General features: G+C 51.5%; 1 protein-coding gene across 1 annotated transcript in view; it reads left to right on the plus strand.

The window, feature by feature from the left end:
* Positions 1-26,974, plus strand: part of LOC147100180 (glutamate receptor ionotropic, kainate 4-like) — a 336,084-nt gene that overhangs the window by 82,592 nt on the left and 226,518 nt on the right. The window contains exon 3 of the mRNA XM_085967594.1: positions 13,538-13,702. Coding sequence (XP_085823720.1) covers positions 13,538-13,702 — 165 coding nt within the window. The remainder of the gene's footprint in view (positions 1-13,537; positions 13,703-26,974) is intronic.

Below are 26,974 nucleotides of genomic sequence, written 5' to 3' on the forward strand. Positions count from 1 at the left end.
CTACTCACTCCCCCACTCTCCCACTCCTCCACTCCTCCACTCTCACACTCCTCCACTCTCCCACTCCTCCACTGCTCCAGTCTCCCACTTCTCCACTACTCCATTCCTCCACTCCTCCACTCTTCCACTCCTCCACTCCTCCACTCTCCCCTCCTCCACTCCTCCACTCCTTCACACCTTCACTCCTCCACTCCTCACTCTCCCAACCTCCACTCCACCACTCCTCCACCTCTCCCCTTCCTCCACTCCTCCATTCCTCCACTCCCCCACTCCACCACTCCTCCACTCCTCCATCCTCCACTCCTCCACACTCCCACACCTCCACTCTCCACTCCTCCACTCTCCCACTCCTCCACCTCCACTCTCCAATCCACCACTCCTCCACTCCACCACTCCTCCACTCTCCACACTCCCACACCTCCACACCTCCACCTCACACTCCTCCACTCTCCCACTTCTCCACTCCTCCACTCCTACCCCACTCCTCCACTCCTCCAGTCCTCCACTCTCACACTCCCCCATCCTCCACTCCCCCACTCCTCCACCTCCACTCCCATTCCTCCACTCCCACTCCTCCACTCTCCCACTCCTCCACTCTCCACACCTCCATTCCTCCTTCTCCCACTCCTCCATTCCTCCACTCCTCCACTCCTTCAATTCTCCACTCATCCACTCCTTCAATCTCACTCCTCACTCCTCCACTCCTCCACACTCCACTCTCCACTCCTCCACTCCTCCACTCCTCCACTCCACTCTCACCCCACTCCTCACTCTCCCACTCCCCACTCCTCCACTCCTCCACTCTCCCACTCCTCCACTCCTCCACTCCTCCACTCCTCCACTCTCCCACTCCTCCACTCTCCCACTCCTCCACTCTCACACTCCTCCAATCTCCCACTCCTCCACTCTCCCACACCTCCACTCCTCCACTCCTCCACTCCTCCACTACTCCATTCCTCCACTCTCCCACTCCTCCACTCTCACACTCCTCCACTCTCACACCCTCCACTCTCCACTCCTCCACTCTCCCACTCCTCCACTCCTCCACTCTCCACTCCTCCACTCTCACACTCCTCCACTCTCACACTCCTCCACTCTCCCACTCCTCCACTCTCCCACTCCTCCACTCTCACACTCCTCCACTCTCCCACTCCTCCACTCCTCCACTCCTCCACTCCTCCACTCACACACTCTCCCACTCTCCCACTCCTCCACTCTGCCACTCCTCCACTCTCCCCTTCCTCCACTCCTCCACTCCTCCACTCTTCACTCTCTACTCCTCCACTCTCCTACTCCCCACTCCTCCACTCCACACTCCTCCACTCCCCACTCCTCCACTCCTCCACTCCTCCACTCCTCCACTCCTCACTCTCCACTCCTCCACTCTCCCCTTCCTCCACTCCTCCACTCCTCCACTCCTTCACTTCTCCAATCCTCCACTCTCCACTCCTCCACTCCTCCACTCTCACACTCCTCCACTCTCCCACTCCCCACTCACCCCACTCCTCCACTCCTCCACTCCACCACTCACACACACCTCCACACTCCCACTTCCCACTCCTCCACTCCTCCACTCACCAAACCTCCACTCCTCCACTCCCCACTCCTCCACTCCTCCACCTACCACTCCCCACTCCTCCACTCCCCCACTCCTCCACTCCTCCACTCCCACCACTCCCACTCTTCCACTCCTCCACTCCCACTCCTCCACTCCTCCACTCTCCCACACTCCCACTCTCCACTCCTCCACTCTCCCACTCCTCCACTCCTCCACTCCTCCACTCTCCCACTCTCCCACTCTTCCACCTCCACCACTCACCCCACTCCTCCACTCCTCCACACTCCCACTCTCCCACTCTTCCACTCCTCCACTCCCCACTCCTCCACTCCTCCACCTTCCACTCTTCCACTCCTCCACTCCACCACTCCACTCTCACACTCCTCCACTCTCCCACTCCACTCCTCCACTCTCCACTCCTCCACTCCTCCACTCTCCCCACTCTCCCACTCCACCACTCCACCACCCTCCCACTCCTACACTCCTCCACTCTCCCACGCTCCCACACCTCCACTCCTCCACTCATCCACTCCTCCACTCTCACACTCACCCACTCCTCCACTCCTCCACTCCTCCACTCCTTCACTCTTCTCCACTCCTCCACTCTCCTGCTCCTCCACTCCTCCACTCTCACATTCCTCCATTCCTCCACTCCCCCACTCTCCCTCTCTCACACTCCTCCACTCCTCCACTCCTCCACTCTCCCACTCTCACACTCCTCCACTCCTCCACTCCTCCACTCCTCCACTCTCCTACTCCTCCACTCCTCCACTCTCACACTCCTCCATTCTTCCACTCCCCCACTCTCCCTCTCTCACACTCCTCCACTCCTCCACTCCTCCACTCTCCCACTCTCCCACTTCTCCACTCCTCCACTCCTCCACTCTCCCACACCTCCACTCCTCCACTCCTCCACTCTCCCTTCCTCACTCCTCCACTCTCCACTCCTCCACTCCTCCACTCTCCCCTTCCTCCACTCCTCCATTCCTCCACTCTCCCACTCCTCCACTCCTCCACTCTCACACTCTCCCACTCCTCCACTCCTCCACTCTCCTACTCCTCCACTCCTCCACTCTCCCACTCCTCCACTCCCCCACTCCTTCAATCTTACACTCCTCCTCTCTCCCAATCCTCCACTCCTCCACTCCCCCACTCCTCCACTCCTCCACTCTCCCACTCCTCCACTCCCCCGCTCCTTCACTCTTCCACTCCTCCTCTCTCCCACTCCTCCACTCCTCCACTCTCCCACTCCTCCACTCCCCCACTCCTTCACTCTTCCACTCCTCCTCTCTCCCAATCCTCCACTCCTCCACTCCCCCACTCTTCCACTCTCCCACTCCTCCACTCCCCCACTCCTTCACTCTTCACTCCTCCTCTCTCACACTCCCCCACTCCTGCACTCTTCCACTCCTCCACTCTCCCACTTCTCCACTCCCCCACTCCTGCACTACCCCACTCCTCCACTCCTCCTCTCTCCACTCCTCCATTCCTCCACTCCTCCACTCCTTCAATTCTCCACTCCTCCACTCTCCCACTCCACCACTCCTCCACTCCTCCACTCCCCCACTCCTCCACTCTCCCACTCCTCCACTCTCCCACTCCTCCACTCTCACACTCCCCCACTCCTCCACTCTCACGCTCCCCCACTCCTCCACTCTCCCACTCCTCCACTCCTCCACTCTCCCACTCCTCCACTCCTCCACTATCCCACTCCTCCACTCTCCCATTCCTCCACTCCTCCACTCTCCCACTCCTCCACTCCTCCACTATCCCACTCCTCCACTCCTCCACTCCACCACTCCTCCTCTCTTCCACTCCTCCACTCTCCCACTTCTCCACTCCTCCACTCATCCACTCTCCCCCTCCACCTCTCCTCCACTCCTCCACTCCTTCACTACTTCACTCCTCCACTCTCCCACTCCTCCACTCCTCCACTCTCCCACTCCTCCACTCCTCCACTCTCCACTCCTCCACTCCTCCACTCCTCCACTCCTCCACTCTCCCACTCCTCCACTCCTCCACTCCTCCACTCTCCCACTCCTCCACTCTTCCACTCCTCCACTCCCCCACTCCTCCACTCCTCCACTCCTCCACTCCTCCACTCCCCACTCCTCCACTCCTCCACTCTCCCACTCCTCCACTCCTCCACTCTCCCGCTCCTCCTCTCTCCCACTCCTCCACGCTCCCACACCTCCACTCCTCCACTCCCCCACTCCTCCACTCCTCCTCACTCTCACTCCTCCACTCTCCCACTCCCCCAATCCTCCACTCCTCCACTCCACTCCTCACTCCTCCACTCACACACTCTCCCACTCTCCCACTCCTCCACTCCTCCACTCTCACACTCCTCCACTCTCCCACACCTCCACTCCTCCACTCCTCCACTCTCCCACTCCTCCACTCCTCCACTCTTCCACTCCTCCACTCTCCCACTCCTCCACTCCTCCACTCTTCCACTCCTCCACTCCTTCACTCCTTCACTTCTCCACTCCTCCACTCCTCCACTCTCCTACTCCTCCACTCCTCCACTCTCCCACTCCTCCACTCTCCCAAACCTCCAGTCCTCCACTCCTCCACTCTCCCCTTCCTCGACTCCTCCATTCCTCCACTCTCCCACTCTCCCACTCCTCCACTCCTCCACTCCTCCACTCTCCCACTCTCCCACTCTCCCACTCCTCCACTCCTCCACTCTCCCACTCCTCCACTCCTCCACTCTTCCACTCCTCCACTCTCCCACTCCTCCACTCTCACACTCCTCCACTCTCCCACTTCTCCACTCCTCCACTCCTCCACTCTACCACTCCTCCACTCCTCCACTCTTCCACTCCTCCACTCTCCCACTCCTCCACTCTCACACTCCTCCACTCCTCCACTCCTCCACTCTCCCACTTATCCACTCCTCCACTCCTCCACTCCTCCACTCCTCCACTCCTACACTCCTCCACTACTCCACTCTCACACTCACCCACTCCTCCACTCCTCCACTCCTTCACTTCTCCACTCCTCCACTCTCCTACTCCTCCACTCCTCCACTCTCACACTCCCCCACTCTCCCACTCTCACACTCCTCCACTCCTCCACTCCTCCACTCCACCACTCCTCCACTCTCCCTCTCCTCCACCCCTCCACTCTTCCACTCCTCCACTCTCCCACACCTCCACTCCTCCACTCCTCCAGTCCTCCACTCTCCCCTTCCTCCACTCCTCCACTCCTCCACTCCTCCACTCTCCCCTTCCTCCACTCCTCCATTCCTCCACTCTCCCACTCCTCCACTCCTCCACTCTCACACTCTCCCACTCCTCCACTCCTCCACTCTCCTACTCCTCCACTCCTCCACTCTCACACTCCTCCACTCTCCCAATCCTCCACTCCTCCATTCTCCCACACCTCCACTCTCCCACTACTCCACTCCCTCCACTCTCACACTCCTCCACTCTCCCACTCCTCCACTCTCACACTCCTCCACTCTCACACTCCCCCACTCCTCCACTCCTCCACTCCTCCACTCTCCCACTCCTCCACTCCCCCACTCCTTCACTCCTCCACTCCCCCACTCCTCCACTCCCCCACTCCTCCACTCCTCCACTCTCCCACTCCTCCACTCTCCCACACCTCCACTCCTCCACTCCTCCACCCTCCCACTCCTCCACTCTCCCACTCCTCCACTCTCCCACTCCTCCACTCTCCCACTCCTCCACTCTCCCACTCCTCCACTCTCACACTCCTCCACTCTCACACTCCCCCACTCCTCCACTCTCCCACACCTCCACTCCTCCACTCCTCCACCCTCCCACTCCTCCACTCTCCCACTCCTCCACTCTCCCACTCCTCCACTCTCCCACTCCTCCACTCTCACACTCCTCCACTCTCACACTCCCCCACTCCTCCACTCTCCCACTCCTCCACTCCTCCACTCCTCCACTCTCCCCCTCCACCTCTCCTCCACTCCTCCACTCCTTCACTGATTCACTCCTCCACTCTCCCATTCCTCCACTCCTTCACTCCTTCACTCCTCCACTCCTCCACTCTCCCACTCCTCCACTCCTCCACTCTCCCACTCCTCCACTGCCCCACTCCTCCACTCTCCCACTCCTCCACGCTCTCACATCTCCACTCCTCCACTCCCCCACTCCTCCACTCCTCCACTCCTCCACTCCTCCACTCTCCCACTCCCCCAATCCTCCACTCCTCCACTCCTCCACTCTCCCACTCCTCCACTCCTCCACTCTCCCGCTCCTCCACTCTTCCGCTCCTCCACTCAATTCAATTCAATTCAAATTCAATTCAAATCGCTTTATTGGCATGATAAGGTACATCTTATGTTGCCAACGCATTGAAAAACATTTATGGTAGAACACATAAACGCAGATCTATTCATACAGTGTATAAACAGATATATCCCTGAGTGTATAAATATACATTCGTATAATTTGTACATACTCTTTTCTTAGGTTTACTGGTTGTCCCTCTGTTTATGGCAAGCTGTAACATAGTGTGCCGCTAAGGTTACACAGTTTCTCTGTTCCCCTAGTAGGTATGGGAGTTTTTGGTCGTCATTCAAATTTCTGAATTCAGGGCATATTTGTGAGAATTTTTGGTAAAAATTCTCCCTGATGCCCTGATATTTTCCACAAGCTGTGAGGAAGTGCATCCCTGTCTCCACCACTCCCTGACTGCAGTGAGAGCATATCCTGTCCGCTCTTGGCAGCCGGGTCTGCCTGTGTCTGCCTTTTTCGATCGCCAGGCTATGTTCGCTAACTCCTCCACTCTCTCACTTCTCCACTCTCCCGTTCCTCCACTCCTCCACTCTCCCACTCCTCCACGCTCCCACACCTCCACTCCTCCACTCCTCCACTACCCCACTCCCCCACTCCTCCACTCCTCCACTCCTCCACTGCCCCAATCCTCCACTCCTCCACTCCTCCACTTCTCCACTCTCCCACTCCTCCACTCCTCCACTCTCCCCTTCCTCCACTCCTCCACTCTCCCACTCTCCCACTCTCCCACTCCTCCGCTCTCCCACTCTCCCACTCTCCCACTCTCCCTCTCTCCCTCTCTCCCACTCCTCCACTCCTCCACTCCTCCACTCTCCCCTTCCTCCACTCCTCCACTCCTCCACTCTCCCACTCCACCACCCTCCCACACCTCCGCTCTCCCACTCCTCCACTCCGCCACTCCTCCGCTCTCCCACTCTCCCACTCCTCCACTCCTCCACTCCTCCACTCTCCCCTTCCTCCACTCCTCCACTCCTCCACTCTCCCACACCTCTGCTCTCCCACTCCTCCACTCCGCCACTCCTCCGCTCTCCCACTCTCCCACTCTCCCACTCCTCCACTCTCCCACTCCTCCACTCTCCCACTCCTCCACTCCGCCACTCCTCCACTCTCCCACTCCCCCACTCTCCCACTCCTCCACTCTCCCACTCCTCCACTCTCCCACTCCTCCACTCTCCCACTCCTCCACTCCGCCACTCCTCCACTCTCCCACTCCCCCACTCTCCCACTCCTCCACTCTCCCACTCCTCCACTCTCCCACTCCTCCACTCTCCCACTCCTCCACTCCGCCATTCCTCCACTCTCCCACACCTCCGCTCTCCCACTCCCCCACTCTCCCACACCTCCACTCTCCCACTCCTCCACTCTCCCACTCCTCCACTCTCCCACTCCTCCACTCTCCCACTCCTCCACTCTCCCACTCCTCCACTCTCCCACACCTCCGCTCTCCCACTCCCCCACTCTCCCACACCTCCACTCTCCCACTCCCCCACTCTCCCACACCTCCACTCTCCCACTCCCCCACTCTCCCACACCTCCACTCTCCCACTCCCCCACTCTCCCACACCTCCACTCTCCCACTCCCCCACTCTCCCACTCCTCCACTCTCCCACTCCTCCACTCTCCCACTCCTCCACTCTCCCACTCCTCCACTCTCCCACTCTTGTAAACCTCGATCAAATCATCACTTAACCATCTAATTTCCAGGGAATATAACCCTAGTTTGAGTAATCTCTCCTCGTAATTTAACCCCTGGAGTCCAGGTATCATTCTGGTAATCCTACGCTGCACTCGCTCCAAAGCCAATATGTCCTTCCTAAGATGTGGTGCCCACAGCTCTTCACAGTACTCCAGGTGCTCCTTCCAGGGATTTGTATAGTTGCAGCATAACTTCTACCCACTTGTATTCTAGTCCATATAAATAAAATCCATAGACATTCACCTGTTCACTGCTTTAGTCCCCTCTTCAAAAAATTCAATCGAATTTGTCAGGCATGACCTACCCTTTACAAATCCATGCTGGCTCTCTCTGATCAGCTGAATGTTTTCAAGGTGTTCAGTCACTCTATCCTTAATTGTAGACTTTAGTAATTAGTAGTGGGTGTGGTAGCATAGTGATTATGTTACTGGACGAGTAATCCAGAGGCCTGGACTAATGGTCCAGAGACGTGATTTCAAATCTCCACCATGGCAGCTGTGAAATTTAAATAAATCTGGAATAAAAAGCTAGTGTCTGTAATGATGACCATGTAACTACTGGATTGTTGTAAAAACCCATCTGGTTCACTAATGTCCATCTGGCAGCACGGTGGCATAGTGGTTAGCACTGTTGCCTCACAGCGCCAGGGACCCGGGTTCAAATCCGGCCTCGGGCGACTGTCTGTGTGGAGTTTGCACATTCTCCCCGTGTTTGCGTGGGTTTCCTCCGGGTGCTCCGGTTTCCTCCCACAGTCCAAAGATGTGCGGGTTAGGTTGATTGGCTATGATAAAATTGACCCTTAGTGTTAGGGGGATTAAATACGTGGGGTTATGGGGATAGGGTGGGATATGTAGGGGTTACGGGGATCGGGTGGGATATGTGTCGGTGCAGGCTCGATGGGCCAAAATGGCCTCTATCTGCACTGTGGGGTTTCTGTGATTCTGTGAATGTCCTTTAGAGAAGGAAATCTGCTGTCCTTACTTGGTCTGGCCTATATGTGACTCTTGACCCCCAGCATTGTGGTTGAATCTTAACTGCCCTCGGCCTTTCAAGAAGGTGGCTCACCACCACCTTCTCAAGGGCAATTAGGGATGGGCAATAAATACTGGCCTTGCTAGTAACAACCCATGAACGAATAAAAAAAAATTCCTGACAACAGATGTTTGGCTAACTGGCCTATAATTCCCTGGTTTCCCTCTTTCACATTTTTTAAATAGTGGAGGGACATGTGCAATTTTCCAATCTTAAGTAATGTTTCCTGAATCGAGAGTGCCTTTAACATAGTAAAACATCCCAAGGTGCGTCAGAGGAGCACAATAGAACATAAGAAATAGGAGCAGGAGTCGGCCATTCAGCCCTTCAAGCCTGCTCCTCCATTCAGTAGGATCATGGCTGATCTTCTACCTCATCTCCACTTTCCTGCACTATCCCCATATCCCTTGATTCCCTTAATATCCAAAAAGCTATCGATCTCTGTCTTGAATATACTCAATGACTGAGCCTCCACAGCCCTCTGGGGTAGAGAATTCCAAAGATTCACCACCCTCTGAGTGAAGAAATTTCTCTTCATCTCAGTCCTAAATTCCCCTTATTCTGAGACTGTGACCCCTGGTTCTAGACTCACCAGCCAGGGGAAACGTCCTTCCTGCATCTACCCTGTCAAGCCCTGTAAGAACTTTGTATGTTTCAATGAGATCACCTCTCACTCTTCTGAACTCTAGAGAATATAGGCCTAGTCTACTCAATCTCTCCTCATAGGGCAATACCCCATCCCAGGAATCAGTCTGGTGAACCTTCGTTGCACTCCCTCTATGGCAAGTATATCCTTCCTTAGGTAAGGAGACCAAAACTGTACACAATACTCCAGGTGTGGTGTCACCAGGGCCCTATGATGTAATAAAACTCACTACACACTTGGTTTGAGCATAAAGCAAGGCTTTAATCAACTTGTTTCAGAACATGGAGGTCTAGTTGTACTTCACTAGCTCCTTGTCTTACAAAATGTCCCTGGAAAGCTGGGGCCAACGCCCGAGTATTTATACTCCTTGGACGGTGCCACCAGCTGGCCGTCCAGTGTTATTTCATAGATAGTTTCTCGACGATGAGATTTATGACACCCTATATGGCTGCATTAAGACACCTTTACTATTGCACTCAAATCCTCTTGTAATAAAGGCCAGCATACCATTTTATTTCTTAATTACTTGCTGTACCTGCAGGTTAACTTTTAGTGATTCATGTACAAAGACACCCAGGTCTACTCTGAACACCAACATTTCCCAATCTCTCACCATTTAAAAAATATGCTGCTTTTCTATTTTTCTTACCAAAGTGGATAACTTCACATTTCTCCACATTATATTCCATTTGCCATGTTCTTGCCCACTCACTTAGCCTGTCTATATCCCCCTGAAGCCTCCTTGCATCCTCCTCACAACTTACATTCCCACCCAGCTTTGTATCATCAGCAAACTTGGATATATTACATTTGTTCCCCTCATCCAAATCATTGATGTAGATTGTGAATAGCTGGGGCCCAAGCACTGATCCTTGCGGTACCCCACTAGTTACAGCCTGCCAACCCGAAAATGACCCGTTTATTCCTACTCTCTGTTTTCAGTCCGTTAACCAATCCTCAATCCATGCTAGTATATTACCCCCAATCCCATGAGCCCTAATTTTGTTTAATAACCTCTTGTGTGGCACCTTATCGAATGCCTTCTGAAAATCCAAATACACCACATCCACTGGTTCCCTCTTATCTATTCTGTTAGTTACAACCTCAAAAAACTCTAACAGGTTCGTCAAACACAATTTCCCTTTCATAAATCCGTGTTGACTCTGCCCAATCCTATTATTATTTTCTAAGTGCCCTGTTACCACATCCTTAATAATAGATTCTAGCATTTTCCCTGCTACTGATGTCAGACAAGTCTGCAGTTCCCTGTTTGCTCTCTCCCTCCTTTCTTAAATAGTAGGGTTACATTTGCTACCTTCCAATCCGTGGGAAACATTCTAGATTCAGTGGAATTTTGGAAGATGACAACCATTGCATGCATTCCCTATAGCCACCTCTTTCAAAACTCTAGGATGTAGGTCATCGGGTCCAGGGGATTTATTGGCTTTCAGTCCCATTCATTTCTCCAGTACTATTTTTATTACTAATACTAATTTCTTTCAGTTCCTCATTCTCACTAGACCCTTGGTTCTCCACTAATTCTGGGAGGTTTTATGCATCTTCTTCCATGAAGACAGACACAAAGGGTTGGATTTTACTTACCGAGATGAGTTGGGGGTGGGACTGCTGCCTTCCGGGTTCTAGTCCCGCCCCCAGCAATGTCTGATGAACAGACACTATTTTGCCCTGATTGGCCCTGTTAAGCCCGCCCTGCAGGCTTGCTGGACAATTAAAGGAAAGCCGGTGTCAGATGATGACGCTTCATCTGCCGGTTTTCTTAAAGGCATATGCACCACACTTGTTTCACAGATGATTTGACAGTGTTTGACAGCATTGAGTTGCCGTCAAACACTGACAATCACTTTACAAAGGTGAGCCCTTGTACACAGGCTCTCCTATTACTCTCTCCTTAGGATAAAACAGATGGAAGCTGCAGCTGAGATTGCAGAAGCCATCTGTCACTTCCCCCAATGAGATGAAGCTACACAAACACTTCACACCTTGTCACCTGCTGAAACATCTAACCACGTTAAAAATGACTTTCCCAACATTTCCTTACCTCTGATACTAACCATTGTCCCATTGCATCCTTCACACCACTTCTACAGCTGCCATCCAAACACCAATATAACAACAGACCCACAGCATGCCTTACTTACCCTGGCAGGGTGCCCCAGCATCGGGAAGCCCGCAGCAGCAGTTGAAAAATTGGGGAAAACCTCTTAACTGCCTGCTAACTATCTGTTAACAGGCAGTTAAGTGGCTATAATCCTCTTCCCGCCGCTAGGAGTCGAGTCTCTGCGCAAATCGGGGATCCGACTCCCGGGAAGATTGGTTGGAGGCGGGTTGGGAGCTGGTTTGGGATCTGCTCCCATTTATTTTGACTTTCCCAGCAGTCCCACCACCAAACTCGCCTCCTCCGGGCTGGTAAAATTCAGCCCAAAGTTTTTGTTTAATTTCTCTGCCATTTCCTTATTCCCCATTATAATTTCTCCTGTCTCAGCCTGTAAGGGACCCACATTTACTTTCGCTAATCTTTTCCTTTTTAAATACCTATAGAAGCTTTTACAGTCTGTTTTTTTGCCTCTCACTAGCTTACTCTCATATTCTACTTTCCTTTTTTTTAAATCAATTTCTTGGTCCTCCTTTGCTGAATTCTAAAATCCTCCCAATCCTCAGGCTTACTACTCTTTTTGGCAACATTATAAGCCTCTTCCTTTGATCTAATAATATCTTTAACTTCTCTTGTTAGCCACAGCTGGACCACTTCCTGTGGGGGTTTTGTGCCTTAAAGGAATGTATATTTGTTGTAAATTATGTATTAATTCTTTAAATGCTAGCCATTGCTTGTCTACCGTCATACTTTTTAATGTAGTTTCCCAATCTACCCTAGCCAACTCGCCCCTCATACCTACATAGTTTGCTTTGTTTAGATTTAAAACTCTAGTTTCGGATTTTACTAAATCACTTTCAAACTGAATATAAAATTCTATCATATTATGGTCACTCTTCCCTAAAGGCCCCTTTACTACAAGGTTATTAATGAACCCTTTCTCATTGCACAATACTAGATCTAAAATAGTCTGTTCCCTAGTTGGTTCCTCAACTGATCTAGAAAACTATCTTGCATACATTCCATGAATTCGTCCTCCACACTATTACTGCAAATTTATTTGGTTTGTCCAGTCTATATGTAGATTAAAGTCCCCCATGATCACTGTATTACCCTTGTTAGATGCGCCTCTAATTTCCTGATTTATACTCTGCCCTACATTACAACTACTGTTTGGGGCCTATAAACAACTCCCACCAATGTTTTCTGCCCCTTGCTGTTTTTTGGCTCCACCCAAACTGATTCTACTTCTTGATTTTCGGAGCTAAGATCCTTTCTCTCTACTGCCTTTATCCCATCCTTTATTATCAGGGCTACCCCTCCTCCTTTTCCATTTTGCCTATCTCTTCTATAAGTTAAGTATCCTAGAATATTTAGTTCCCAACCTTGGTCACTTTGCAAGACAAAAATTGACACCAAGCCAAAGAAGGAGACATTGGCCCCGATATTTAGGGGGTGGTGGAGAGGGTGCGGGATAGAGTGGGGGAAACCCAGCGGGGCCGGGGACATGAAGTTCCTGCCAAATTCAATGGCAGGACCTCATTATAATTATTTTTCTATGTTTCCTACCTAGCAGGACGGAAAAACCAGCGGCAGGAGGCCACAGCTTGGGCCCACGGGGATGGTACCCGGCAATTGGGAGGGGAGCAGGCTGCAGATTGGGACAGTGGCTGGAAAGAGGCTGTGATTGGTAGTGGGGAGGCCGAAGGCTTCCTTGAGGGGCTGGGGGGAAGCACTCCTGCTCCTCCTGGCCCACACAGGGTGCTATAAAAGGCGCTTACTTTCTGGAGCTTCCCTTTCGCTGCCGGACTTCCTGAGACTCGGGAAGCCTGTGTGGCAGCTCTTAAATTTAAATCAGGCTCCTAAATGAACTGTGAGAGCCTAATTTAAATATGTTAATGAAGTGCCCCGCCTCTCCAAGACCGAACGCTCGCATGCCTTGTTAACCACCGCTGTAAAAATGGCAGCAGGCACGTGCGCGTCGGGTTGGGGCTGCGTTTCACGTTTTTTAGAGTCTATCCCCCCCACTATCACCACCTTATGTGTTTAGTTCAGATTTTAATTAAATCAATGTAGGAAATTGCAAAACAATAAAAACTATGGGGCCTCTCAAACTGTGTATAATCCGGCAGAATGATTGAGGACTAAATCTTTAGCTGCTCGCCACTGGATGGAAAGATAATCATTGATCAATTACTGAATTTGTGTTTTGCAGCTGCAATTCTAGATGATCCAATGGAGTGCAGCAGAGGTGAAAGACTTGCCATTAGTCTTGCAAAAAACCATATCAACCGCATGGTGGAACCATCTGAAAAGGCAAGGCTAGATGTTGACCTGTTTGAGCTGCTGCGGGACAGTGAATATGAAACGGCAGAAACTAGTAGGTACCTGAGCAAGTCTGTCCCTTGTCTCACTTCAGCAGAAAGCAGGGTGGATTTTAACCCGGAGCGGGTTTCGGGTGGGGTGAGTGTGAAACACATTGACCGGCCTAAATTTTAGAGTATTTTAAGTCCCAGGCCTCATTTAAATGCTAGCGGTCCACTTCCAGCAACAACAGGTGAGAAAAGGGCAGAGAGCAGCTGTCGGCAGTGGAGGATTGAGTGGTTCATGGCCAGCACAGGAGTGACGAGGAGGGGGAGAGTCTCAGGGGAGAGAAAGGGCGGTGAGGGGAGTCTGGGGCAGGGGAGGTCATGACTTTCCCTGGGAGCCTCCTGCTTTTCCGAGCTCCACAAAGGGAATTTTCACACTTACCTGGAGGGCCTCCATCCTTCGCAGCAGCTGCCGGCCTGCTGCAGTCTGGAGGAAAAAGTGCGACTTCCCAGTTATGCTTCAGGCTCCCACCTGACTCTGACATCAACTTGATCTGCCGCCAAAACCAATGGTGTTAAAACTGAAGTAGACGGGAATGGAGCAGGAAATGGAAAGAAAGAAAGACTCGCATTTATAATAATAGAGCCTCTCCATTCACCTGCTCGTTCTCGCCCAGTGGGGAAAGTTAAAACTCCCCCTAGGATTCATCTGATGCCTCTAAGTGACAAAGGCATCACTTCATCTCACTAGTATCTGCACAAAAGCTGATGATGCCTATACACCAGGCTATGCATGGCTAGTCAGGCAGCATCTGTGGAGAGAGAAACAGCGTTAACGTTTCAGGTCATTCCTGATAAAAGATCAGCGACCTGAAACGTTAACTCTGTTTCTCTCTCCACAGATGCTGCCTGACTTGCTGAGTGTTTCCAGCACTGTCTGTTTTTATTTCAGATTTCCAGCACCTGCAGTATTTTGCTTTTGTATGTATGGCCAGTGCATTTTCTAGTGTCAACTTCTGGGGGGAAAAATTTGGTTGGTTAGCACCTCCCGTTTGCGCCTCCGGGGGGTGCTAACTGGGCACGAATGACTTACCGCCCGGGTGCCGTGATTTTAGCGCCGCTCGCGAAATTGACCTGCACCCAGGAGATCGTGACATCATCAAAACGCGCATCGTCCTGGTAGCACCCCGGATCGGAAATTGATTCTCGCCCCCTGCCTCAGCGCCTGGCGCTGGGAACGACGAGTAGAGGGAGACGGTTTGCAATCGGCTGGCAGTTGGGGGAGCGCTATTTAAAGGCGTGCACTTCCTGCTTTTTCCTGTCGGCAAAAGATTCTGCATATGCAGGTTGAGAGGGAGAGAGGCTTCTGGAGACATTTAATGCTGTTCTACAAGGAGTTTTGTTCCTCAGCAAGACTTTTCATGTTCCCATTTCTGTCAGCTTTATTACTACCACATTTAGAAGATTAAATGGGGGCTGTACTAGCACGGGGCCTCGCCCTCCAGCTTCACCGTCGGAGGCAGCGGAGGCGCAGAGAGAGAGTGGAAAACGTGGTAAGAGGGAGGAGGGCCAACAGGGCTCTGCACAGGAGACCTTGCCCTCCCAGGGTATTCGGGAACAATTCTCATATATCCATCTGTCCGAGGAGCAGTGTTTTAGAAGGCTCCACTTCAGCAAGGAGGTGGTCACAGATCTCTGCCACCTCCTGTAGCCAGAGCTCCAGCCTCAGCTCAGGACCAGGACGTTTCTGTCGGTGGCAGTGAAGGTGACAGTTACTCTCATAGAAACATAGAAGATAGGAGCAGGAGTAGGCCATTCGGCCCCTCGAGCCCACTCCGCCATTTAATGAGATCATGACTGATCATCAAAATTCAGTACCCTGTCCCTGCTTTCTCCCCATATCCCTTGATCCCTTTAGTCTCAAGATATATATCCAACGCCTTCTTGAATATATTTAATGAATTGGCATCAACTGCCCTGTGTGGCAGAGAATTCCACAGGTTCACCACTCTCTGGGTGAAGAAATTCCTCCTCATCTCAGTCCTAAATGGCTTACCCCTTATCCTTAGACTGTGACCCCTGGTTCTGGACTCCCCCGCCATTGGGAACATCCTTCCTGCATCTAGTCTGTCTAGCCCTGTTAGAATTTTATAAGGTTCAATGAGATCCCCTCTCATTCTTCTAAACTCTAGCGAATATAAGCCTAATCAACCCAATCTCTCCTCATAAGTCATTCCTGCCATCCCAGGTATCAGTCTGGTGAATCTTCGCTGCACTCTCGCCATGGCAAGAACATCCTTCCTCAGATAAATGTAAGAAGTCACACAAGGCACAGTTTCTCCGCTCCGGGGAAGTACTGGATGATGAAGGGTGCTCTGTTGGTTGTGTCCCGTGTTGCTCCACTTCTCCAGCTTCCAGCTTCCACTCTAACCACGTTAAAGAAGCCATCCCCTGTGGACAAGCCCTGCGAATACACAGGATCTGTTCAGACGAGGAGGAACGCGATGGATACCTAACAGACGCTGAAAGACACCCTCGTAAGAACGGGATATAACACTCGACTCGTCGATCGACAGTTCTGACGGGCCACAGCGAAAAATCGCATAGACCTCCTCAGAAGACAAACACGGGACACAACCAACAGAGTACCCTTCGTCGTCCAGTACTTCCCCGGAGCGGAGAAACTACGCCATGTTCTTCGCAGCCTTCAACATGTCATCGATGACGACGAACACCTCGCTAAGGCCATCCCCACGCCTCCACTACTTGCCTTCAAACAGCCGCCTAACCTCAAACAGACCATCGTTCGCAGCAAATTACCCAGCTTTCAGGAGAACAGCGACCACGACACTACACAACCCTGCCACGGCAACCTCTGCAAGACATGCCAGATCATCAACACAGATACCATCATCACACGTGAGGACACCACCCACCAAGTACATGGTACATACTCATGTGACTCGGCCAACGTTGTCTACCTCATACGTTGCAGGAAAGGATGCCCCGGAGCATGGTACATCGGCGAGACCATGCAGACACTGCAACAACGGATGAACGGACACCGCGCAACAATCGCCAGGCAGGAGTGTTCCCTCCCAGTCGGGGAACACTTCAGCAGTCAAGCACATTCAGCCTCCGATCTTCGGGTAAGCATTCTCCAAGACGGCCTTCGAGACACATGACAACGCAAAATCATAGAGCAGAAACTGATAGCCAAGTTCCGCACTCATGAGGATGGCCTCAACCGGGATCTTGGGTTCATGTCACGCTACATGTAAATCCACCTGACGTAGGGTCATCCAGACTCGAGTCGTCGTTGGCTTGATCTCTCTACACAGATGCGGCCGGACCTACTGTGATTTCCAGCAAAGAAAATGTTTTTTGTCTGTTTTTTGTTTTTCATACAGACCCCAGCATCTGCAACATTTTACCCCTTGTGATCCCACCTCATTGTTCTTTGATGTAATGTTTTCCTGACTGACCTGTTTGGACACCATTCACACCTTTGATTGCTGTGATTATCTCTCTGCCGAGGTGTGATAAATGGCAGTTAGAAAGATTACCTGTAATCCTCTGGCATTATTCTCTGACTATATTATCTGTGTCTATAGGCATCTCTCCACTTCACCTGATGAAGGAGCAGCGCTCCGAAAGCTTGTGATTTCAAATAAAACTGTTGGACTATAACCTGGTGTTGTGTGACTTCTTACACTTGTCCACCCCAGTCCAACACCGGCATCTCCACACCATTCCTCAGATAAGGCGACCAAAATTGCACACAATACTCACGGTGTGATCTCACCAAAGCCCTGTAATACTGCAGCAAGACTTCCTTGCTTCTGTAGTCAAATCCTCTCGCTATGAAGGCCAACATACCATTTGCCTTCTTAACCGCCTGCTGCACCTGCATGGTTACCTTCAGTGACTGGTGCACAGGGACACCCAGGTCTCGTTGCACTTCCCCTTTTCCCAATCTATTGCCGTTCAGATAATAATCTGTCTTCCTGTTTTTGCCACCGAAGTGGATAACCTTGCATTTATCCACATTATACTGCATTTGCCATGCATCTGCCCAATCATCCAGCCTGTCCAAATCATACTGGAGTTTCTCCGCATCCTCCTCAAGGCACACATGCCCACCCAGCTTTGTGTTGTCTGCAAACTTGGAGATATTACATCTAGTTCCCTCGTCTAGATCATTCATATATATTGTGAATAGCTGAGGTCCTAGCACCGATCCCTGCGGTACCCCACCAGTCACTGCCTGCCACTCGGAAAAAGACCCATTTATTCCAACTCTTTGTTTCCTGTCTGCCAACCAGTTCTCTATCCAAGATAGTACCTTACCCCCAATCCCATGTGCTTTAACTTTACACACTAATCTCTTATGCGGGACCTTATCGAAAGCCTTCTGAAAGTCCAAATACACCACATTCACTGGTTCTCCCTTATCTATTCTATCAGTTACATCCTCAAAAAATTCCAGTAGATTAGTCAAGCATGATTTACCTTTTGTAAATCCATGTTGACTTTGTCCGATCCTGTCACTGTTTTCCAAGTGCGCTGCTATTACATCTTTTATAATGGACTCTTGTAGGAATGTCTAGTTCCTATCCAAAGACTGAGGTCCACTCAGGCTCTCAAACAAAACGAAGTTTAATGGAAACTAACAGGTTTAAACAAGTAACTGCAGGAGAACATCGAGTGTAGGTCTATTCAGTTCGGAGGCTCCACAAGGACTGCTGGCTGGTCCCGTGGTTGATGTCATGACATCATCACGTTCTTCCCACCAGTGGGGGATCACGTGATGTACGGCGTGACGTCATCGCGTTTACCCATGCTGTTAAAGTAATCACGCTCTGTACAAGTAAACAGTATAAATAAAGATACAGACTCAGGCTGTAGCTAACATGTTGTTAAAGGGAATTATATACAAACGATCTGAGTCCTTTAGTGGCTCCGCCACATGCGCCCCCCAGAATTGTCTTTAACAGCAAAAGTGAGACGGCGAGGAGGCCTGACAAGCCTGTCCGAGCAGCTTCTGTAACCCTGAAGTGGAAGCTGATGGACGGTGGTCGAGCTGGCGGGCGGTTGTGGTGGATCTGGCACAACGACTGTGGGCAGTCGGCCCCGTTTTGGCGGTTGAGCGATTTCGACTGTGCGGTCCAGGTCTAAGTGTGCCGGCTTCAGCCGGTCAACTGATATGTGGTCCGGTTTACCTCCGATATCGACCGAAAAGGTTTTGTCTCCCGGCTCTATGACGCGGAAGGGACCAGTGTAAGGAGGCTTGAGCGGGTCCCAGTGAGCGTCGTGGCGGATAAACACGTACTCGGCGCTTTTCAGCTCAGTTGGGACATGGGAGCTCTGTAAGCCGTGATGCGACGTAGGCACTGGAGCGAAACATCTGGCCACTTCCTGGTGGCTGACGAGTTGCTGGGATGTGGACCATGGCTCTGTTGGAGACGGGAGGAAATCCCCTGGTACTCGTAGTGGCTGGCCATGTACGAGTTCTGCCGAGGACGATTGTAAATCTTCTTTGGGCACCGTACGAAGACCCAAAAGGACCCAGGGAAGTCTGTCCACCCATCCTGCGCCATGAAGACTGGCCCGCAGAGCGGCTTTGAGCGACCTGTAGAATCACTCGCACAGGCCGTTCACCTGTGGATGATAGGTGGTGGTGCGATGTAGTTTGGTGCCGAGCCCCTGAGCCACAGCGTTCCAGAGCTCAGAGGAGAACTGCGGTCCACGATCGGAAGAGATGTCCACCGGTACCCCGAAATGAGCAACCCAAGAGGAGATGAAAGCTCTGGCCACGTCTGCCGAAGTGGTGGAAACCAAAGGAACTGCCTCTGGCCATCTAGTGCTGCGGTCTACCATTGTGAGGATGTGTGTAAAACCTTGAGAAGGTGGAAGCGGCCCCACGAGGTCCACATTCACGTGGTCGAATTGACGCTCCGGAACAGCGAAAGTGGCCAATGGAGCTTTTACATGACGCTGTACCTTGGCCTTTTGGCAGACCACGCAGGTGTTGGCCCAGTCGCGGACATCCAGGTGCATACCCCTCCAGACAAATTTTGACGACATCAGCCTTTGCGAGGCCTTCATGCCAGGGTGTGACAAACCGTGTATGGCGTCGAACACTTTTCGGCGCCAGGCGACTGGAACGATAGGGCGGGGAGCTCCCATGGAGACATCGCAAAGTAGCGTGGTGCCTGCGGCATGGAATTTGATGTTGGCCGCTTGGAAGCTGGAGGGTCTGGTCCTGTATACTTGGACCTTTGGGTCCGAGGCTTGATCCGCAGCCATGAGGGCATAGTCGATTCCGAGTTGGACTGCGTGCACAGTCGCGCGGGAGAGACAATCCGCCACCAGGATGTCTTTGCCGGACAAATGCTGAATGTCCGTGGTGAATTCTGAAATGAACGTCAGGTGACATTGTTGCCGAGCTGACCACGGTTTGGCGGTCTTGGCCATAGCGTACGTTAGTGGTTTGTGGTCCACATAAGCCGTGAACGACGTCCCTCTAGTAAGAACCGGAAATGGCGGATGGCTAGAAAAAGGGCCAGCAACTCCCGGTCGAAAGTGCTGTACTTTCTTTCGTTTCGCCGTAGTTGACGGCTGAAAAACGCCAGCGGTTGCCATGTCCCATTCACCCACTGTTCCTGCACTGCGCCGATTGCGTAGTCCGACGCGTCGGTGGTAAGGGCGATGGTGGCACCTGGAAGCGGGTGCGCCAGCATGGCTGCGTTGGTCAAGGCGCCTTTGGTGTCGACGAACGCCCGGTCCATCTCGGCTGTCCAGCTGATCGGCTCCTTACTGGACTTGGCCTTGAGGGCCTCGTACAAGGGCTGCATAAGCAGAGCCGCCTTAGGGACAAGCCGGTGATAAAAATTGACCATCCCGAGGAACTACTGTAGGGCCTTGACAGTCTGCGGGCGCGGGAAAGATGTAACCGCCTCGACCTTCATCTGTAAGGGAATTGCGCCGTCTGATGTGATGCGGTGGCCCAAGAAATCAATCCGCTGCAGACTGAACTGGCACTTGGCCGGGTTGATAATCAAAATGTGTTGACTGAGGCATGTGAAGAGGGTGCGCAAATGGCAGAAGTGCTCCTCTTTGCTAGGGCTGGCGATGAGGATGTCGTCGAGGTAGACGAAGAGGAATTTTAGGTCCCGAAGCACAGAGTCCATCAAGCGCTGGAAAGCCTGTGCAGCGTTCTTCAAGCCAAACGGCACCCACAGAAATTCGAACAGGCCGAATGGGGTGATGACTGCGGTCTTCGGGACGTCTTGCGGGTGCACGGGGGCCTGGTGGTAACCACAGACGAGGTCGACTTTTGAAAAAAAGGTATTTCCCGCCAAATGGGCCAAGAAATCTTGGGTATGCGGGATCGGGTACCGATCAGGAGTAGTGGCGTCATTCAGGCATCGGTAGTCGCCGCATGGCCGCCATCCACCGCCGGGTTTCGGAACAATGTGGAGAGGCGAAGACCAGGGACTATTCGACCAGCGAATAATCCCCAGCCGCTCCATCATGTCGAACTCTGCTTTCGCAGCCGCGAGCTTGCCGGGTTCGAGTCGTCGGGCCCGTGTGTAAACCGGGGGGCTGGTGGTGGTGATGTGATGTTCTACACCATGTTTAGTAGCCGAGGAGGAGAAAGTGGGCCTGGTCAGATCTGGGAACTCTCCGAGGAGCCGAGTGAAGTCGTCTGGAGGTGGGAATGCACAGAAGACAGTACGCGGCACAACGTTACCGCGGTGGCACGGGATGGAGTGGAACGTGGCCGCATTGATCAACCGGCGGTGCCTGACATCGACCAGGAGGCCGTTGGCGCACAAAAAATCCACCCCAAGGATGGCCTGCGTGACTTTGGCCGTGATGAATTCCCAGTGGAAACGCTGGCCGCCGAAACACACCTGGACCCGCCGCCTTCCGAAGGTCTGAACGGCCGCGCCATTAACCGCCGCGAGGGCGGGGCTGTGGCCCCCAGCTAGTATATCGAGATTTGACGCAGGTAGGATGCTATTCTGCGCCCCGGTGTAGCAAAGGAAACATCGACCAGATAGGGAGTTGGTGATGAAGAGAAGCTTCCCTGAACCTCCAATGGCCATTGCAGCCGCGGGGCGCTCGTTAGACCCGGTCCTCTTTCGCCAGGGTGGCTGCAGATGGTTTTTTTTGTGGGAAAAACTGCAGGGAGAGCGGCAGCATCTTGCTTTTGCGCCAAAACGGGTGTGGTAAAAGCACAACCCCGCTGATTGAGGAGCTGGAGCAGTGTCTGTGGGGGATGGGCGCCTCGTGACTGCGCAGTGCTGTTGTGTCACCGCGAAAATCTTGTCCGCTTCAGCAGCAAGCTCCGCGCAGTCTGTGACTTCGGACCTGGCTAGGGCAGCCTGAACTTGCTCCGGGAGTAGGCTGAGGAATAGCTCCCTGAAGAGGAAGCATTCTGGCTCGGACCCAAGGAGCGTGAGCATCTGGCTCATGAGCTCAGACGGCTTGGAGTCCCCGAGGCCGGGCATAGCGAGCAGCCGGCGGGCGCGCTCCGACTTCGTGAGCCCAAAGATCTGCAGCAACCGCGCCTTTAAGGTGTCATACCTGTGATCAGTAGGCGGACTACCGAGTAGGCTGACGATCCGCGAGGCTGTGGCGCTGTCGAGGGCGGAGACCACGTAATAATAATGGGTCTGATCCGCATCGATGTCCCTGATGGCGAACTGGACTTCAGCCTTGATGAACCACGCGGCTGGTTGTTGCTCCCAGAACTGCGGTAGCTTCAAGGTAACGGCGTTTGTTTCCATGTTGATTATCTTCTGCGAAAACCATTCGCAAAAGTCGGGATCACCAATGTAGGAATGTCTAGTTCCTATCCAAAGACTGAAGTCCACTCAGGCGCTCAAACAAAATGAAGTTTAATGGAAACTAACAGGTTTAAACAAGTAACTGCAGGAGAACATCGAGTGTAGGTCTATTCAGTTCCGGAGGCTCCATGAGGACTGCTGGCTGGTCCCGTGGTTGACGTCATGACATCATCACATTCTTCCCGCCAGTGGGGGATCACGTGATGTACAGCGTGACGTCATCGCGTTTACCCGCACTGTTAAAGTAATCACGCTCTGTACAAGTAAACAGTATAAATAAAGATATAGACTCAGGCTGTAGCTAACATGTTGTTGAAGGAAATTATATACAAACGATCTGAGTCCTTTAGTGGCTCCACCACACTCTAGCATTTTCCCCACTACCGATGTCAGGCTTACCGGTCTATAATTCCCCGTTTTCTCTCTACCACCCTTCTTAAATAGTGGGGTTACAATTTCTACACCAGCGGCTCCTTCCAGGCTTCAACAGGGGATATTGTGAACATCTCCCAGTTCGCTGTCCATTGTTACATCCGGAAGGTCACAAATGCTCTCTACAATAAGAGAAGGGAGTACATCTCATTCCCCATGACCTGAGACAAACAGCGTGAATGCGCATGTGGCTTTGCTAGGATAGCGGGCTTCCCCATGGTTCAGGGCGCCATTGACTGCATGCACGTGGCATTTCAGGCACCTCATGAAAATGCAGAAGTTTTCCGCAACCGCAAAAGCTTCCACTCACTGAACATCCAGTTGGTTTGCGATCACAGACAGTGCATCTTCGTTGTCAATGCCCACTATCCTGGCAGCAGCCACGATGCATTCATCCTGTGCCAGACTGGTGTCCCAGGCCTGTTCCAACCACCGCATCAACCTCATGGCTGGCTCCTCGGTGACAACGGTTATCCACTTTTCACCTGGCTGATGACACTGCTCCGTAACCCCAACACTCCTGCTGAGCTCGCATACAATGAGAGCTGTAGCACCACTAGGAACCTCATTGAACCTACGATCGGCGTGCTGAAGCAACGGTTCCAGTAGCTTGACCACTCTGGAGGAGCCCTGTAGTACTCCCCTGATCGAGTCTCCGTTTTCATTGTTGTGTGCTGCATGCTTCACAACCTCGTAATTCTGAGGACCCAGCCATTGCCACCAGGGATTGGTGCACCACCTCAGAAGGAGGAGGAGGGAGAGGAGGAGGAGGAGGTGGAGGAGGAGGGTGAAGAGGAGGATGAGCAACAGCACCGTGGGAGGGAGGCGTTCAATGTTGCTTCTGCAAGGGCCATTCGTGAATGCCTCATAAGACACCACTTCTGATGAATGACAGGGAAGATGGCTTTTGGGATCAACAAACATATCATTACAGCTATCCTGCAGCCCCTATTACCGAGCAAAGCTCCAATGAGTAACATGAGGAAATTTGTAACGATTCAATAAAAATATATATTTTTCTGACCAACTGTGTCTTATTAAGCACAACCAATAACAAACAAACGCAACAATTCATTAACAAACAAAACTGGTTCTTACCACATCGAAATAAGTCTAAACAGAGTGAACAATATATTTACATACACATCCAACTTTGGTACAAACAGTCACCCCATATGTTAGGAAAATTTTAGTTATTCGCACTTCCAGAATGATCTTCCTCCCTTTCGCACTTCCCCCCTCCCAACCCTACTGCCCCTCGGTAATGTGGCCCCAGTGGCTGCAGCAAGGCTGGTGGAAGGCTGCTGAATCTTGGATCCAGAGACTGCAGATGGCCCGGCTGCAGACTGCACCAACTCTGCATGGGCGGCAGCAGTCTGGGCTGGCTGGGTTACAGGCTGTGGCAAGTGCAATGGCGGAGTGGCAGTGGTGGGTACCCTGTTCCCCAACATTAGTGTCCTAACAGAAGTGTGGAGTGCATTAGGGCTCCGTTCACCTCTAGGGGCACTGGAGATTAATTTCCAGGTTGCCGGCGATAATTTGCGCCGAGGGCTAAATTATGCGGCCAGCTGATATTAGTGCCCCAAAATAAGCAATACCGAATTTTTCCCCAATGATCATCTGGGGGAGACATGCATGGAATCCATCTCTAAACCAAGCCACTGAGAAATCCAAACAGATAGAATTGCTGTTTGCTCGCTATGGAGTGAACACTTTTCCCCAAAGGGAGATATCCTACTTACCTAACTCCTGATAGTTAGGGTGCAGATTGGCGAGAGGCCAGGCTTAGTGTGCCCAGGGTTATTGCTGGAGCTTAACCAACTAAAACCGTGCAGCCTACCAACATAGAGCTCTGGTAAGCTTCCTGCTGCTTGTCCAGCCAGGAGCACTCTACCTATTATCTGGAGACAAATGGGAATAATGACAGCCCCTAATGACAAGCCTATTCTTCTGGGTTCCAACAGTCTTGCTTTATGCTCAAACCAAGTGTGTAGTAAGTTTTATTACATCAATTTAATCAACTTGTTTCAGAACATGGAGGTCTAGTTGTACTTCACTAGTTCCTTGTCTTACAAAATGTCCTGGAAAGCTGGGCCCACGCCCAAGTATTTATACTCCTTGGACGGCGCCACCAGCTGGCCGTCCAGCGTTATTTCATGAGTAGTTTCTTGATGATGATGAGATTTATAACATTCTTCCTGCCTAAAAGATTTAGAAGTCCGACGACTTCCTCTTAACGGATTAGGCAGACCACGAATAGCCGCAGTCTTTTAGGCAGGCATTTTCTGTTGTTATCATCAAGAAACTACTCATGAAATAACGCTGGACGGCCAGCTGGTGGCACCGTCCAAGGAGTATAAATACTCGGGTGTGGGCCCAGCTTTCCAGGGACATTTTGTAAGACAGGAACTAGTGAAGTACAACTAGACCTCCATGTTCTGAAACAAGTTGATTAAAGCCTTGCTTTATGCTCAAACCAAGTGTGTAGTGAGTTTTATTACGTCAGCTGCTTTGTCCTGGATGATGTCGAGCTTCTTGAGTGTTGTTGGAGCTGCACTCATCCAGGCAAGTGGAGAATATTCCATCACACTCCTAACTTTACATGTGTTAGTATCATAAAAATGTCCAGCATTGTATGTTGGTGTGGTACAGGACTGTAAAAGGGACCAGAATAATGGGCTACTTCACAGGCTGATAACACAGGGATACTTTGTTCCCATGCCCTAAAATGCAGATCAAAAAATCATTGAAAGCATTAACTCTGTCACTTATGTTCTTAGTGTTGGACTTTTTTCAGCCTTGAATACAATGAGTAAAGAATGTCAAGATATTAATGAAAACTCTATCTTTATTTAGCTGCAATGTGACTCTTAACACAAATGGATCCTACTTACCTGATTATTAAAATAAGAGCAGAAAGTGCAAAAAATACATCGCAGTCTTGTCAGCATCTGTAAAGAGAAAAGACAGATTATGATATTTCAGATCTGTAATTCATCAGAATTGCTGATGTAGGGTACATCCCCAAAATATCATAACATGTCTCTTCCCATCACTGATGCTGACTAATCTGTGTAATTCCAACATTTTCTGTTTCTATTTCAGATTTCCAGGATTTGCTGTTTTACCCTTTTTATTCCATTTATTGTCTTAATAGGCAACATTTTGATAGGGTCCATTTTGATTAATCACCTTGTCCTTTCCTGGTGCCATCTGTAGGCAGATGTGATGCTGATAATGGGTGCAACAAAGTGGAAGAATGTTTAATTCCTGAAGATTGACATCTCTCACTTCAATCAACAGAAAATTCACTAATAAATCTATTCCTGATCTTATCAGCTGCCTGGTATATAAGGCTCCCGAGACCATCAGTAAATACGAACTTGGATACATCCTGTCCTCCCCCACCCTATAAGATGGGAAATGGATTCACCGGCCAGCCTAATAACACCAGCTGGGAAAAACACCGGCACTTATGTGGCATACATTTTATCATCCACATGTCACCCCATGTTATCTGCCACATGTCACCCCATGTTATCTGCCACATGTCAACCCAAGTCTGGTTGTTACCTAGGTCCTACTGTAGGGTGGCTTGGGCTGCTTCATTGTTGGAAGGGTTGCGAATGGAGCTGAATGCTGTAGAACCATCAGTAAACAGCCACACCCCTGACCTTATGATGGAGGAGAGATCATTGATGAAGCAGTCGAAGGTGGCTGGGCCTAGGACATTTCCGAGGAACACCTGCAGCGATGTCCTGGGGCTGCGATGATTGGTCTCCAAAAACCACAACCATCTTCCTTTATAACTCCAGCCACTGCAGGTTTTCCCTTTTACCCCTTGGTTTAACCTTGGTTTTGCTCAGGGAACTTGTGCTCTGTTGCGCATTCACTAGTTCCTGTGAAATGACTCTCCCTTCATTCTGCTTCCAGCCCTCCCTGATGGAGGAAGTCTTGTTGTGGTCCTGAAAAGGAAATTTCCAGGCAAGAGAAGACTAATCTTAAAGTTTATAAAAATTTAAGAAATTATTTTTTTTAATCAATTTCAAACAT

The sequence above is a fragment of the Somniosus microcephalus genome, chromosome 26, assembly GCF_052327205.1.
Source record: "Somniosus microcephalus isolate GS21.2 chromosome 26, FLI_Smic_1.0, whole genome shotgun sequence".
In the NCBI taxonomy this organism is placed as follows: domain Eukaryota; kingdom Metazoa; phylum Chordata; class Chondrichthyes; order Squaliformes; family Somniosidae; genus Somniosus; species Somniosus microcephalus.